The following is a 16,039-nucleotide window of genomic DNA, read 5'->3' on the forward strand; positions in this document are numbered from 1 at the left end:
GTTTTCTCTGGCTGAAAGGTTTCTGCTGCTGATTACTTTAGTCGCTCCAATCGTAGGGGAAGCATTGTCTCTGAGGTGGACGATGCCGGCATCGCAGACCTGACCAGCGTGAGTGACTGCATGGGTTCCTTGTGTTGGTGCAGCCCTGTGACTAACAGCATGTGTCCTAGTTCTTTTTAAAGTTAGGTCTCTAACTTACTCGAACATATTAACATGAAACAGAAGTATTTTGGAATATGTTTGTTAAAATGTGCTTAAAATACCCTTTCCCTCTTACCCTGTGGAATCCCTCAGAGCTTGTCAGCATTTTCGGTGAGTCCCGATATCAGTGCTTATCGTGTTTGGGATGTTTTTCACTGTTTTTTTTTTTTTTTCTGAATTATTCTAGAGCCAATCCATTTAATCATGTCATTTCCTAGTCAGTTTGATATGCATACCTAACAGACCACTCCTAAGGAAATAAGTACTTTCCTAATAGCCCCTCATACTTGGCCCATATTCAGATGCTTCTGGTTCACTCCTTGCCCCCTTCTTGCTTTTGATAAAGCTCTAAAATGATGGTTAGACTTTAAAAGCTGAATAATAAAATGTTACCTAGTAAAATGCCACTGATTTTCTGTTTTAAAGTGGACTCTGCTGTTGGTCTGAGGTACCCTTCCTAGTAGTTTCCAGCTGTGAGGACTGCATAGAAGCAGAATTTCCATGGCAACCCCTGGCACTCACCATTTAGGTACAGTGTGAGCTGCCTTCTGGGCTCATCTCTCTAGCCTCCCCTCCCCTGGCTTGCACCATACAGACAAGCCCCGTTCTAATCGCCCAGCACTTTGGAGGGAATGAGAAGTGGCCGTTCTGGAAATGCAAAGATTGGTTCTTATTAGCACTTCCCTTATGGTATGAAGTAGCTATTTCTGAATTATTTTAGTCCTAGAAAATAATTTCAATGATTTCAATTGCAGTCCTAATTACTCCACATTACTGCTTCTTAAATCTGGCTGTACAGCAGTCTCTTCTTGCTGTGGATTGAACCAAGGATTTTGTCCACATTGAAAGGTGGTTTCCAATTACTCTCTGAGATGCTGTCCATTTTATTAACCTGCTTGGTAACCTCGTTTTAATTTTGGGAACATTTTAATTTATTTTGTGTATGTGAGCATTGGCATGGAGCATGTGTGTGGGTCAGAGGATGACTCGCAGGAGTTCTCTTTTCATGTAGTCCTGGGGGTGGGCAGACGTCATGATGCTCAGTGGCTAGTGCCTACCTGCTGAGGGAGCCATGCCATTGGTCCGCTGGTACCTGCTTTCCTCCCATAAATACAATTGCATTTACTCTACATTCCTGTTCTCTCCATAGCTTCATTTCTGCCTTTGTACATCAGTTCGCTTTAGTAATTATGTAGAAATGAAGAACTTCACAATTTGTCTCTTCCCGCCTCTATTAATTAAATAACTCTTCAATGTAAGCAAAAGATTGTCTAGGACGGGGTTTTCCAAGGATTCTTGTTACTGTGTAGCCTGTGAGTCATTGCATTTTGTATTTTAAGTGCCTATAAAATAGTTACTTTTGCCTTTTGATGATGTCCTCTAAACAAGCGACCCTCTAGCTTAAAAAGCGTATGCTTCACTTCACCTCATTGGAGCAAATGAAAAGGGGATTTGCATTGCACATCCTTCACTGTCCCCAGTTCTGCCTTTGACAGGTGCCTTCCAGCTGCTGTGTTGTGGGCACACTATATGCTCACAGGGTGATACCCTGGACCCAAGAGACGCTGGAAAAGGCGCCAGCCAGTTCCACAAAACTACAGGGCTCATATGCTGTAACCTCTTGCCTTACTCTGTGGGCCAGGCGAGAGTAAAGGAAAATGAAGAGTCTAAGAGTGCTGATCTAGTACTCATTGCATCTGCTTTTGAGAGAGATCCTTGGCCAGGTTTATTTCAGGAAATTATTAAAGTCACTGTTCCTTTCCTTTCTATGATTATGGAATCAGATCCACTTTCTGTGAGGTTTTTTCTTTAAACAACTTTTAGATGATTTTATTATTAGGTTGAGTATTTTTAGTAGAAAAACTCAAAAGTCATTTTGTTCTAAAATCTAAAGGTTGTTGAATATTGACATGGTGTTTTATAAGCCGTGTTGCATTCAAACTTAAGTTACACTAAAAATAATTATAAAATTAACTTTAACTGTCATACATAAAGTGTGAAATACAGGTATATTCTGTTTAGATTTGGGTACCATCCCCAAGAGATAAAATTATTTCCACAATTGAAAAAAATTCTAAATTTGAAACACTTTTCTCCAAATATTTCAAATGAAGGACATTTATTAGAAGTTAATCGGCAACTGTGATTCAATGACTACATTTAACAAACCACACTGGAAGCATTTTATTTGGCGCGTACTTTTATACCTTGAGCATGAGTATATTTTATTGCTTTAAAAAGCCATTTCAGGGTCTGGCAGGTCCTTTCAGTCTTCACTGTAAACATTGCTTGTCATGGCAGTCCACCTTCAGAGTCTCCGGAAGCTTTACAGTGCGAGTCTCAGAAGTGAGCTGGAAGCAGCATCCGGCTGAGTCGAAACGCTCAGACTGCAGCATGGCTGCTTCATGCTGCCTTAAGGGTTGCTCAGGTTTGGCTCATGATCAGTTTGAGTTGGACTGTCAGAATACAGTGAGCACTGTAGTCAGCATTGTGTTGCTTCAGCGATGTGGTCTCTGAAATGTGCGATTATCCATAACCTAGTGATGGTCTGGAAAAGTGGGTCAGTTTGGGGGCCATTTTTTATAAGAGAGGTGATATGAAGAAGGATTTCAGATGGACTAGACTGAATTTTGAATACTTCTTTTTTCATTAATGTATTAGCAGAAATGAATTAGAGGAGTAAGGCAGTTTAAGAAACTACCCTTCTTGGCTTTGAATGATATTAACTCTCGGACAGTGCTTTTCGTCAGAGCAGACTGAGAAGGAATTTTCCTCATGTACAGCAGACAGTGGCAATATTAAAATTCCAGCTGTCACTGCTTGCTTATTGTGTAACATTTGATGTTATTTTTAAGTAAATCCAAATAAATTAAAATGATTCCTCTTGAAAATATTACAGTAAGAAATATTACAGTAAAAAATAAAACGTTAAAACCCAGCATTTGTATTACTGATAGAGAACTGAGTAAAAGGTCTTTATTTTTTTTTTAAAAGATTTATTTATGGGGCTGAGGATTTAGCTCAGTGGTAGAGTGCTTACCTAGGAAGCGCAAGGCCCTGGGTTCGGTCCCCAGCTCCGAAAAAAAGAACCAAAAAAAAAAAAAAAAAGATTTATTTATTTTGTTTATGAGTACACTGTCGCTGTCTTCAGACACACCAGAAGAGGGCATCAGACCCCATTACAGATGGTTGTGAGCCGCCATGTGGTTGCTGGGAATTGAACTCAGGACCTCTGGAAGAGCAGTCAGTGCTCTTAACCACTGAGCCATCTCTCCAGCCCCGTAAAAGGTCTTTATTAAACATGATAACTGGATAATAAAAAATACGCTAAAACCTTTCGAATGTGAGGAAGTTGGAGTAAAGTGATCTGAGCAGAGTGAACGCTGGTGTTTCCTGTTTTAGCAGCCACCTGAAGAAAGTTTTCACTCCTCTTTGCAGATGGGCCGGCAAGGGTGACCTCAGTGCTCAGGGCTGTGGCTGTTCTATTTGCTGTGAAGTTGCTCTTACCTTTTCAGTGTGGTTAACAGTGTATACAAGCAGATGTGTGCTGTAGTTCATGAAGCACGGTCAGACCTCGCTGAGACCTTTGTTGACAGCTCAACCTCCAGCAAAGTCTCCCTCCTCTATTTCTCCCCTTTGCTAAAACTAGGGTTTTGGACTAGGTCTGTAAGGGACTTTCCTTCTTGTAGCAGGTCTGGGAGGCTAGAAAAAGTGAGGCTTAGCAGCAGAAGGCAGGGTAGTCTGACTGGCATGTCACATGTTGAGATGACCTGCTACTGTGATGCTACTAAAACGTGAAGTCCTTGAGGACAGATGGGTATTCTGAGCCCTTATACACTAGGTGCTGGTCCTTGTTCCTCAAGTACAGAAAGTCTGTGTAGACATAAGGCTTGCATGACAGAGATCAGACAACCAACAAATGGATCAGTGTAATAGTGTGGGAATAAGACATTCTGTGAAGAAGAGTGAAGCAGGGGAAGGAGCTAGAGAAGGTGTCTATAACATTGTTGAGATCCTGAGAGACGTGGGTTGATTGTCCTTTGTAGAACAGGGCTTGGCGGGGGAAAGGCCAATTTTTGTACCCTTTTGTACTTTGAGTTTGCTGTGAAAAAGGAAAAGCTCATATAACCTTTTTGTCACTGCATAGTGTTATGCATTGTTCTGTATCTTACTGTTTATATTTTGTATTGATGTTTGCAGTGTTCATGCCGAGGTTTGTATGTAGTTTTCCTTAATGTATTTTAAATACCATAAAAAGAAAAATCTGTCTAAACTAAAATTTTGAATCTATGCTGCTTGCTTTGGTCTATCTTTTTTAGGATACAAACTAAAAGTTCTTGACACTTTGTCATAACGTTTGTTCTAGTTTTAATGTATTTACTTTGGTTCCGCACGTCAATGAACTTAGAACACACCATTGAGATTGCTCCTCTCCCCTCAAAACAAGTCAACAATGCTGAACGTCCTCTTGATTTTTATCTCTAATTTTTTTCTAGTTGGATGAAAAATCTGACAAACAGTATGCTGAAAATTACACAAGAGTGAGTATAAAATTCTTGATGGACAGAGTTCTCAAGGTCAGCCCCCTGCTTCCTGTGACTCTTTCACTCCGTTGAGCACAATTGGCCAACAGAGCATCTTCCCATCGTCTATTTCCTGTCCTTGACCTCTCAAGATTCCTGCAGCTTTAGATCATGTGAAAGTCCTGCGAGGAGAGAAGAGTGCATTTCACTGGACGTCATCCTAAAGCTCTTGGCTACTGCTTTGAGTCCCAGTCTCTGAAAACTGACATTGAGAAGCCATTAAACACGAAAACCAAATGTCTAGGAATAGACCAACAAACTCATACTTTTGATCTTTTTCTTTAGATGAATCACTTCTATAAGGAAACCAGGATAGCTTCCTTGTGGAGGAGCAAGTGCCTCTGCAGTAAAGGTTCATTTTTCTAAACAATTTTTTGGTGGTGGTTCTTTTATTTTGGTTTTTTGAGACAGAGTTTGTCTGTGTTAGGAACTCGCTTTGTAGACCAGGCTGGCCTCAATTTTACCCAGGTCAGCCTGCCTCTGCCTCCCAAGTTCTGGGATTAAAGTCATGTGCCACCACCATCCAGCTTCCAAACATCTTTTTAAGATGTCAGGAAAATGTTGTGCTGTATTAAATTTTATAATGCAGAGCAGAACTATAAGCCTATGTGATTTTAATTTTTCAGCCACACTCTAGAAAAAGCAAAATTTAAATAATATTCAACCCAAATAACCAACACATTTCAATATAGACTCAACATAAATGTTTTGTTTTGGGGCTGGGGACTTAGCTCAGTGATAGAGCACTTGCCTAGCAAGCGCAAGGCCCTGGGTTCGGTCCCCAGCTCCGAAAAAAAAAACCAAAAAAAAAAAAAAAGTTTAGTTTTGGGATGTTTGAGTCAGGGTCTTTATATGTGGCATGGGGCTGACCTTGCCCAGACTATTGCAGCCGCCAGTGACACTCCACCAAGATGACCGAGGTGCATTTTGCCCACTGTTTTTTCTGCAGAAAGCTTTCAAAGTCTGGTGTACATTTTATATCTCACTGGGATCAGCTACATCTGAAGTGGTTTCATGTGGCTCTCGACAAGTCTTCTAGGCCGTTTTCTGCTGTCTATTAGTTGACAGTGTGGCTTTGGGAAGAACAGGCTAAATCATAGCAGTACACGATGTTCCTGCTCTTAGCCAAAAATAGTTCCTCTTTCTTAGCAAAGGTGGGATGCTTAAGCAATGTTAGGAACCAGGTCGGGAAGTACTAATTAGACATTAGTTCTCAAACAACTGTTAGCCTGACAGCGCATCTGTGCTTGAGGCCAGCATGGGTTGCAATTGCCCCTTTTGGCTGCATTATTAGTGTTCATCCAGGGCTTTCAACTGTCCCCACTGCTCCGCCTGCCCCTTGCTTCATCTTCACAGCAAACATTTGTGACAACACAGCTCACAAGTGTCATTTTTTCCCCCTCTTTTTCAGCCCTCATCTCGAAATTCTGCGTCAGCAACAACACCTCTAAGCGGAAACTCATCCAGACGGGGTAGTGGGGACACCAGTAGTTTAATAGACCCAGACACCTCGTTAAGTGAACTGCGGGTAAGCCACAGTCTGTCTGCCTTTGAAAGGCAGCTTTGGTTTTGTTGTAGTTCACGGAACTTTAAACACTTCTGTGACTTATGAGGAACAACATGGGGCTTCTGTAAACACATGGTCATCAGGGCTCAGAACTCCTCCCTGGATATTTCAGAGCCGAGAGGAACAGCTCAGATTATTTTTTCTTCAGTACTCTTCATCTGAAGATTTGATGGCATTGTAATGGGTTCTACCAGGGCCAAGCAGTTATGTTATCTATATGAAAGTAATTCTTTAAGAGTGATCTTGCCATGTTTTGAGTGGAAAATAATTGGATTTACAAAGAACCACGGACTACGAGAAGGAATCATTAGTCTTTCGAGCCATTATCCTATTAGATAATTGAATCCAGGGTCTCAGTATTTCATAATAAAAGTAGAATATGTGGATGACGAAGTACCTGAGCGAGCGGGAAGTTGACTGGATCCGTCAGTTGAGTCTCCATAGTTTCGGAGCCTTTTATTTTGAAGATGGGAATGCACCAAGCAATTATTTTTGACTGTCTGTCTGATGAGTCTGTTCTCTGAGGAACGGATGGAGACTGGGAGAACAGATACTCATTCGCTTGCTCACTCCCTGGCTTACTCAGTCACAGTGTTCAAACACTTGGCAGTGGACATGCAGACAGCCAGGCATAATCTGGCCTTCAGGAGATCGCTGTCCTTTGAAAAGACAAACTGATTCACATCAGTTGAACCAGCTACTCGTATGCAGTGGTACTGAAAGCAGGATAAATTAGTTAGAAAGGCATCGCATCAGACTAGGAAAAGAGATAGCAAAGGCTTCTCAGAGAAGCGAGCTTTGAGCTAAGACTTGGAGGAGGGATAAAAATGAGGAAAGCACGGAAGCAGGGGAGCCCCACTTGGATGAGCTCAGAGAGCTTGAAGGCCATTGCACAGAACACTTGCCGGAGGATAAGGAAGAAGGAATTGCTGATGAAAGAAAGCAGGAGGGTGGCAGTGGGGATACAAATCACAGCTGCTGTATTGCATAGGAGAGCAGTATGACTTGATTTGTATTCTTTTTAAAATATTTATTTATTTTACGTAAGTACTCTGTCACTGTCTTCAGACACACCAGAAGAGGGCATCAGATCTCATTACAGATGGCTGTGGGCCACCATGTTGTTGCTGGAAATTGAACTCACAAAACCTCTGGAAGAGCAGTCAGTGCTCTTAACCATCTCCCAGCCCCTGATTTGCATTCTTAAAAGTAACTCTAACCCTAGCCACAGTCCTGAGGGAGAATGTCACCCAGGGCTTGAACAGTGAGGGTGAAGTGGGCAGATGAAGGCTTTCAGGGAACATGTAAGAAACTGGCCCTGATGTGAACTCGTAACTCTAAGGTAAGAGTAAGCAGTGAGTCAGGAGACAGAGTATCAAACAGAAAGCTGCCTTTTTCCTTCCCTTCCCTTTTTGTAAAAGTGAGGTTGCTTGTATTTCTGTGGGTTGGCTTGAGCAGGTGGAAAGGGAGGCTGAGAGTTGAGGGGAACAGACAACAGCTGACAACAGTGTGGGAGTCAAGAGGAGAATGGTTGGACTAACTGGAGGGTTTGCCTGTGGCCATGCCTTTCCACTGCCGAGTAGCAGAAGAGGTTGTTGTGGACTGGGGCAGGTGCCTGGCTTGTGAAATTGCAGGACAGTAGAAGAGGAGGAGTTGTAGGACAGCAGCAGGGAGGAGAGCAGCAGGGTAAGGGAGCTCTTTGAGCTCTTACTATTTATCAGGCGTAAATGCATAAGGAAAAGATGTGCCTTTAGGGGCTTCATTCTCATGGGACAGAAGGACACTGAGACACCATTCCAGCCTTGGACTTAGGCAGTGCCTGAATAGTTCTTGGCATTTGTGTAGTTTTACCCTTGAAAGAATAGCCTCTGAGGAAGAGGTCCTGATGGGCCCCCTAGCAAAGTAGTTGTTGAATGAATCAATGAGTGCAGGACTCACATACCTATCAGAGAGGGGATGAGACAAGCAGGGGAAGCACAGAGTAGGATGCTCTCCAACCGTCCATTCTGGGTCATTGCTGCACTCAGCCCTGATGCAGTTATAGTCCACCTTGACAGTACATGACATGACTGGACACAAGAAATAATACTTTCCATTTAAAAATTGGCCTATTTAAAAAATATTATAGAGGGGCTGGAGAGATGGCTCAGTGGTTAAGAGCACTGACTGCTCTCCCGGAGGTCCTGAGTTCAATTTCCAGCAACCACATGGTGACTCACAACCATCTGTAATGGGATCTGATGCTCTCTTCTGGTGTGTGTGCGAAGACAGCTAGGGTGGGCTTATATATAATAAATAAATCTTTAAAAGATATTATGGAAACTTTTGGAGCAGGTGCTCTTGTCATCACTTAAATGTGTCCTCAGAATCGTTGGAAATGGTTTTCATTGTGTATAAGTTCCCTCTCTTTCTCCCTATTAATGTGCTTATTGCCTACGTAATTTAAAAGTAACTGAGTTCTTGTGTATACTGTATTACATTTTTTGAAACTTATGAATGAAGAGTAAAATTTGCTTCCAATTACTATGTAGTTTATTAGTTGCAAATGAAGTATTATGCTAAAATATTTATGATTTTATTAAATTAAAAACTTAATTTTAAAATGTTAGAATTAATATACATTTTAAAAACATATATTTATATCCTGGCTTCTGTTTTCTAATGCTGTCTTTAAGAAAAGTCAGTACCAATTAAGTACTGACACTAATTTCTCCAGCTCCACTGTCATTGGAAGGGTTTGCCTCTTGCAGTGGTTTGAGAGTGGTGGATGTTCGTATTTTTATATTTAACTTCGCTAGTTTTAGATGAACTAGGTTGTGTCTTCATCTGATTCTTTTGAGCTTTGGATATATTTGTACGATGGTCCCTTCCTGTGTCCTGCAGGACATCTATGACCTGAAGGACCAGATACATGATGTAGAAGGGAGATACATGCAGGGGCTTAAGGAACTGAAGGTACAGGGCTCCTGCTGCAGCCCACGCATGCTCTGTTAACAGCACAAGTGTTGGTAATGGGTTCCAGTGTCCTATTAACCACTGCTCATAGCTTTACTAACAGTGTTTGTCCTTCACGCATGTGCTTAACCTGCAAAGCACAGTCAAGGGAAGCCTGCAGTCTGTGCTGATGTTTAAATGTTAACTGTGGGTTTTGGGGGGAAGTTTTCTGAGCAGAAGATAGTGTAACTTGTATTTTTTTTTTTTGTTTTTTTTTTTTTTTTTTTGTTTTGAGACAGGGACTCTCTGTGTAGCCCAGGCTGGTCTTAAGCTTATGGTCGTCCTGCTTTGGCCTGGATGCTGGGATTGTAGCTGTGTGCTGACAGATCCGCTCCTTACAGTTTTTACTACTTGTGAAATATTCAGTTGTCTGTCTCTTAGGTCTTAACCATAAAACACTAGACAAACACGTGCAAACATTCCAAGATCCTTTTACTGAGAACTGGACCTGACAGCTCTTCCCAGTACAGTGGTAACATTGTCTGGTTCTGTCACCAAGTCCATTCTGGTTAAAGTGGAAGGAGGAAGTTCTGCCCCTTTGAGAAGAAGGGACCTGAAGCATGCATACTGGTTATTTTCGTGCCTGTATGTGGGTTAAGTATGTTTAGTGTCTTAATGAATTTGGATATGGCAGGATGTCTCAGTGAGTAAAGTAGCTTGCAACAAGCCTGATGTCCTGAGTTGGATCCCTGAAATGCACATGGTAGAAGACGTGACCCGACACCCACAGATTGTCCTCTGCCCTCCACATGTGTGCCGTGGCATATAGACAATAATAAAAGTAATTTGAAAATTTTTAAGAGATCTAATCCTTAAAGAAAATAATTTGGAGGTCAGTTTGCATAGCTATCTATTCCCAACAAGTATGTCTGTACTTGCCACTGTAAATGTGTCAGGGAGACATTGGGTTGCAAAAGGCATTTGATTATGCCCACCTCCTCCATGTTTTAAGTATTAGGTTCAAGCTGGATGGAGAAACTAAAGGGATTTTTGTTTGTTTGTATATTTAAGCCAAACATCAGTAAGAGTGAATGCAAGGCATTCCAAAACGAGAGTCAGCGCGCGCGCACACGTGCACACACACACACACACACACACACACACACACACACACACACACCCCAGACAGGCCTCATAAGCAAGGCTTCCTCACTCCTTCCTGTCATAATCTGAAATAACTCCACAACTAGTCAAACCTTTTATGTAGGTAGCATGGTCCAGAATTCACAGTGTAGTCATAGGACCAAAAGGATGAGAGTCCATCCGTACTCTTGGGGGCATGAGATGAGGGTGTGAGTACACACCAGGAGAACTCAGCAGTTGATGGGCCACTTCTTTTACTGCTCTAAATCTTAGGGTTTAGTCCTCCCTTTAGGGTATAACTCATACCTTGCCCTAGGGTATAAGTTCAGTATTCTAGGTATATACTCTCTAATGCCGTATACAACAGCACATTCAGACAGCAGTCAAGTGAGGCAGACTTTCAAACTGGGTTTTGTTATTGTTTATTTATTTAAAACATCTCACTTATATTTTGTCTGTGATTACACTCCTTGAAGAAAAAAAAAAACAACAAATTTGATTTGATGGTTTGAAATTTAAACAGTAAGACCCCATTCTCTTAATCCACATCAGCGTGTGACTGAACTAGAACGCAGAGCTCTGGCTATCCTTGAAATGATTCATTTCTTTGGCAGAAAAGTTACAACAGTAAAATCATCTGGTTGGTGACTGACCATTGTGTTTTGGCGAATCCTATTAGAGAGGGTGTGCCTCACTACCGAGAACATTGTTCTCTGCGGACTCTGTACTTGTGGAGAGTTTGTCCCAGCCCCTGCCATCTTTCCTTTAATCAGGAGCAGAGTAGCGCCCTCCCATGCCACAGAGTGTACTGATAGTGTGTAGTACTGCTCAGAAAATACAGTAACAGAGTTCGAGACGCATCAGTGATGTGAAAGATCTTTAATGGTTCTGTAAAGGAATAAACCCATTTAAAAACTACTAAGCATACGTATTGAATCTTAATACAGAATTATAGCGATAAATAAGTGAACATAACTTACCTATTTTATTCTAGCGAGTATAAGCCTGTCATGAAAAGTAACTTTTTCATTGAAAAAGTAGCAAGTCGTGGAACAAAATACATGTATATAGTTAGTGTTAAAAATAGTAAAACAGGCTAGAGGGTGCCTGTGCACACATGTGAAAGGAAACAGCCTGATTCAGGGCACTGCTGCCTCTGCAGGGAGAGTGGGCAAGGAATGTTTCATTTTTACTTCCCATAACATCTTACCATGTTTTTGGCTTAGGTATTTTTAAGAGCAGTTTTTTAATTGATAACATTCAGAATTATTAAACATTTCCTCAAAATCTAGTGGTACATGAACTGTCTCTGGGCGCACTTAGTATATTTGATTTACTAAGTCAGAAGGGCACCCGTAATAGAACAGAGTAATGATTTCACTCAAGCCTCTCTTGGTGATCTGGCGAGCTCCTGGGGCTTACTTGCAGCTACATGGGTGAGCCCCAAAGGGTTATATCACAAAAAAGTCACCCCCAGCAGGCTTTAGGCTTCCCCATCCCGCACAGATGCCCTCCAGGCCAGCTTCCACAGCCTAATACCCCTGCACTTCCCTAGAGCCTGTGCATCTGGACCGAACTCCATGCTACTGACACGGCAGACGGGAGGGAGTTCACTTTAAGTGAGAATCTAATAGCTTCTTCATGTTTTCTTATGAGAGAACATCAGCAGGCCCAGCCTTTTTTTTTTTTTTTTTTTTTTTTTTTGGTTCTTTTTTTCAGAGCTGGGGACCGAACCCAGGGCCTTGCGCTTCCTAGGCAAGCGCTCTACCACTGAGCCAAATCCCCAACCCCCCCCCCCCCTTTTTTTAAGTGTATTTGTGTCTGTAAATGTGTGTGTGCCTGTGGAGGCCAAAGGTGCCACTGTGAGCTGCCTTACCTGGGTGCTAGGAACTAAACTCAGGTCCATTTCAAGAGCAGTGTCGTCCCTCAGTCACCGAGCCATCTCTGCAGCCCCAACAGGCCGCTCTGATTAGGATGCTAATGGCAACTCCTGAGAGGACAATGTTCCCCAACAGCCACTGTCTGCCCTACCTGAGTCCTTCAGTCTCTGTGTGGGTCTCATCTGTAAGGTGAAGAGGGTTGTAACTAGTGCCTGCCCTGATGGAGTTGCCCACCCAGAGGATTGTCTACAGGAGAGCAACGAGAAGAGCAGGAAAATGCTCAGTAGCTGCCATGTAGTCTCAGGCGTTAGATGTGACGTCACTCAAGGACCTACCTGAATCTGTAAAGAAACCTCAAGCCTAATGCATTTGCAGCTGACCTGGTGACTCCTATCTGAGTATTTAGCTGCAGAGTGTTGCTTCCTTACACAGTTGGTTGGGCCTTGTATTTGGCTTTTACTGTTCGACCTGCTCTAACCTTGTTATCACTGATTATTTGATTTTTTTCCTCCACAAATTATAAGTTATTGTGCATCAAAGGCTTTGGGCTTGCTATATGTATTAGGAATTTTCTTGAAAACATGACTGATAGAATGAATACATGTGTGCATACATACATATGTATGTGTACACACACACACACACAGGTGCACACATACACACACAGGTGCACACACAGACACACGATCTACTAAGGGGACTTTCAGACTGTGGTCTGATGAGTGGTCCCAACAGTGGCTGTCTTCCTAGGGAGGGTCCAGGAATCCAACGGTTGTTAGGTCTGTGAGGCTGCGTGTCTCAACTGGCCATCAGGACTTGCAGGAACCCCAAAGAAGACAGCTGCAATGCAGGGAAGGATGGAACCTCCCAGTAAGACTGAGGGCAAGCAGGCTCCTTAGGAACAAAGCTCCCACTTCAGTGTCCTTTACAGAGGCTGCCACTAGGCAGTGTGGGCCAGACTTATTATGGGTCTTTAACCTTAAATGATCCAATCAAGAAAAACCCCTTACAGGCGTAACTGCTTGGGTTTCAGTTAATTCCAGATGTAGTCAAGTTGACTATCAAAAATAGCCCTCATAGTATATATAACAGTATATATAATGCCTCATGCTTATAAACCCAGCACTTGGGAAGTGGAGGCAGGAGGATCAGGAATTTAGAGCCAGCATTGTCTTAAATACAAAGAAACAAATAAACTGAGGTCAAGGGAGTGGGGAGAGAGAAAGGAGAGAGGAGAGAGAAAACCACCTTTGGACCAGGTTCTGTGGCACACACTGGAAGCCTCAGGTACGTGGGAGGCTGACACAGGAAGATGACCGGAGCCCAAGACCAATCTGAGCAACACAGCAAGAGCACCTGCCTTTCCCAGATAACTTTGGGTAAGCAAGACAGAAAAAACACTACACGCTTATAAAAGTGTATAATTCAGAAATTCCTCGTGCAAGCTGAGAGGCCCAGCTGGGTACTTCCCTTAGGCCACTACCAGCGTGCCCCACAAAATCTTCATTTAGCTAGACCAAACCCAGCTCTGAGACATGAAGACAGCTCAGGCTTCACGTCACCAAGGGCCAAGCCCAAACTGAGCAGCTCTCATTCTTCCAGTCTCTGAAAGTTTATATTGCTCTAAGGGGACTTGAGATTTTGGTGGCAAGCAGTTTAGCTGAATCGATTCCTTAGCATGCGCCGGTCACCACCTCAGCCTGCACAGTGGTTTGTGTGAACTCGGTAGGATTGGAGATGCTGAGAACAAGCACCAAGTGTCCGTCATCGTGTAAGGTCTGACATAAGTGCGTGCCTCAACTTTGGTTTTGTTTTGTTTAAAAAATTAATCTCCTAGTAGGAGAAGGAATCTTATCAGCTACAAACAATCAGTATATTAAGTGTCCATTTTATACTGTGAACTAACAATAAAAAAATGAAGATACTGGATTCAATACTTCCCAATCCAAGTACTAGTAGAGGGTTTGGCAGTGGTTATGAATGCTTATTTGAGGAATATCTAGGCATAGATAGTCAAAGCTTGAAACATTTACACTATGGCTTCAAAGTGTGGGTGTACACCAAAATCACCCTGGAGTTACTTAAAAATGTAAATTGCTAATCTCTACCTCCAGGTTTGGTATTCAGTGGATCTGGGAAAGGGTTGAAAATTTGTGTTTTCATAAAACTGACTCAAAATGACTATTGCTATTCAAGTAAGATAAGAATATTTTTCCACCTTGGCACTTTAAAAGTCTTTTTAGAAATATATTTTGTTTTTGTTTGTATACATGGGTGGTTTCCCAGAATTCAGAAGACATCAGATCTCTTAGAACTGGAGATACAGGTAGCTGTGAGCTGTCTGTAGTGGGCGCCACAAATCAAACTTGGATCCTTAACCACTGAGCCATCTCTCCAGCCCCACTTCTGAAGTCTGTTATGTGCATTTTACAGGAAACCATGCTGCACAGAATTTACATGGACTAGTTACATTATGTATTTTGTCCATGTGTTTTAGTTATGAGCACCCTTGGATTCTGTTAAACATGGAGTCATCCTAAAATGACGAGGATGTTTTTTCTCTTAGCCTCTTGGATGAATTTGGCATTATATAAATAGGTATCATTAAATTTGGACCTTCCTATAGTTGAAAATATAAAATATGCTTTTAGTTAAATGTTTTCAATTCTATTTTGAATTATACCTGTATTTAGTTCTGATTTGTGAAACATAGAATTGCTGGTTAGAGCATTGGGCATCTGAGCAACTGCCAGACTGTTTCCAGAGTAGGCGCTTACCCTCTGTCAGCAGTGTAAGGGACCCAGTGTCACCAGACCCTCCCCGACCCTTCTTCCTTTCAGGAGGAAAGGGCTTGCTAGGGATTGCGGTGGGGTGTGTCCTGCTGAGCATTATCTCTGTATATCCAGAATTTCCATGTTTACTTTGCGTGTAGACGGTTGGTTATCCTGAGCTAACCTTTGAGTGGTGTTGGGCATCTGTCTCACTCTTTACACAGCGGTTGTTCCAGCACCATCCATTGTTTTCCCTTTGGACTCTGCGGACACCTTTGTTGAACACTGGTTATAAATGTAAGGGTTCTTGCTGGCTAATTTGTTTACTACTTTATTAGGTTCTTATACTTCTCCTCTTTCAACTTTTATTCCACCCCAATCCCTTACAACCCCCCAACACTTTGTAGGAGAGGAAAAGGTTGGAGGGCAGGGCGGGCATAGACCTCTTTAGACTACGTCCTATTGATTAATGGTGTTGAGTTCCTGGGGCAAGTCCAGTCTTCATTGTTGAAGTCCTTGAGTCCAGCAATTAGCAAACATAGCTGCAGGATGAGCCAACAGCAGGGGTACAGTGGCAGCAGTCACACAGACCCTCTGGGGTTCTGAATTTGTCCAGAGTCCTCAGAATTAAACTATCTGTTGCTGACAAAAACCATGCCCCTCGTAGAGTAGGAGACAGTCCTCGTCAGCTGCTGTGGACTGACTGGAGCAGCGCCACATCTCACACAGCTGGGATTAAAACAAAAGCGTAGTCACATCACTGGGTTTTTAAGGAAACCAAAACGCTCAGAATGGGAGGCCTGTAGCTGTCTTTGGCTGTTTTGTGGGTTGTCCTTTCTTCCACCCTTTCCACCTCCTAACACTAGCTAAGAGAGAAGGATAGAGTGGAAAGAAAAGAGATCCCAGAATAAAGTCAGAAAGGGTCAGAAAGGGGGAGCTGTTATCATTAGACTACTTCCT

The 16,039-nt window shown here is 42.5% G+C and overlaps 1 protein-coding gene across 51 annotated transcripts in view; it reads left to right on the top strand.

The window, feature by feature from the left end:
- Positions 1-16,039, top strand: part of Lrrfip2 (LRR binding FLII interacting protein 2) — a 101,363-nt gene that overhangs the window by 60,968 nt on the left and 24,356 nt on the right. For 17 of the 51 annotated variants that reach the window (NM_001395739.1, XM_063265276.1, XM_063265279.1 and 14 more), the window contains 3 exons: positions 4,698-4,742; positions 6,196-6,312; positions 9,235-9,306. The exons of 4 other annotated variants lie outside the window; for them this stretch is intronic. In NM_001395739.1, coding sequence (NP_001382668.1) covers positions 4,698-4,742; positions 6,196-6,312; positions 9,235-9,306 — 234 coding nt within the window. Of the gene's footprint in view, positions 1-18; positions 109-4,697; positions 4,743-6,195; positions 6,313-9,234; positions 9,307-16,039 lie in introns of all 51 variants that reach the window. 30 more of the 51 variants (XM_063265281.1, XM_063265287.1, XM_063265285.1 and 27 more) reach the window with 3 other exon arrangements.

This window comes from Rattus norvegicus, chromosome 8, assembly GCF_036323735.1.
Source record: "Rattus norvegicus strain BN/NHsdMcwi chromosome 8, GRCr8, whole genome shotgun sequence".
Lineage (NCBI taxonomy): Eukaryota > Metazoa > Chordata > Mammalia > Rodentia > Muridae > Rattus > Rattus norvegicus.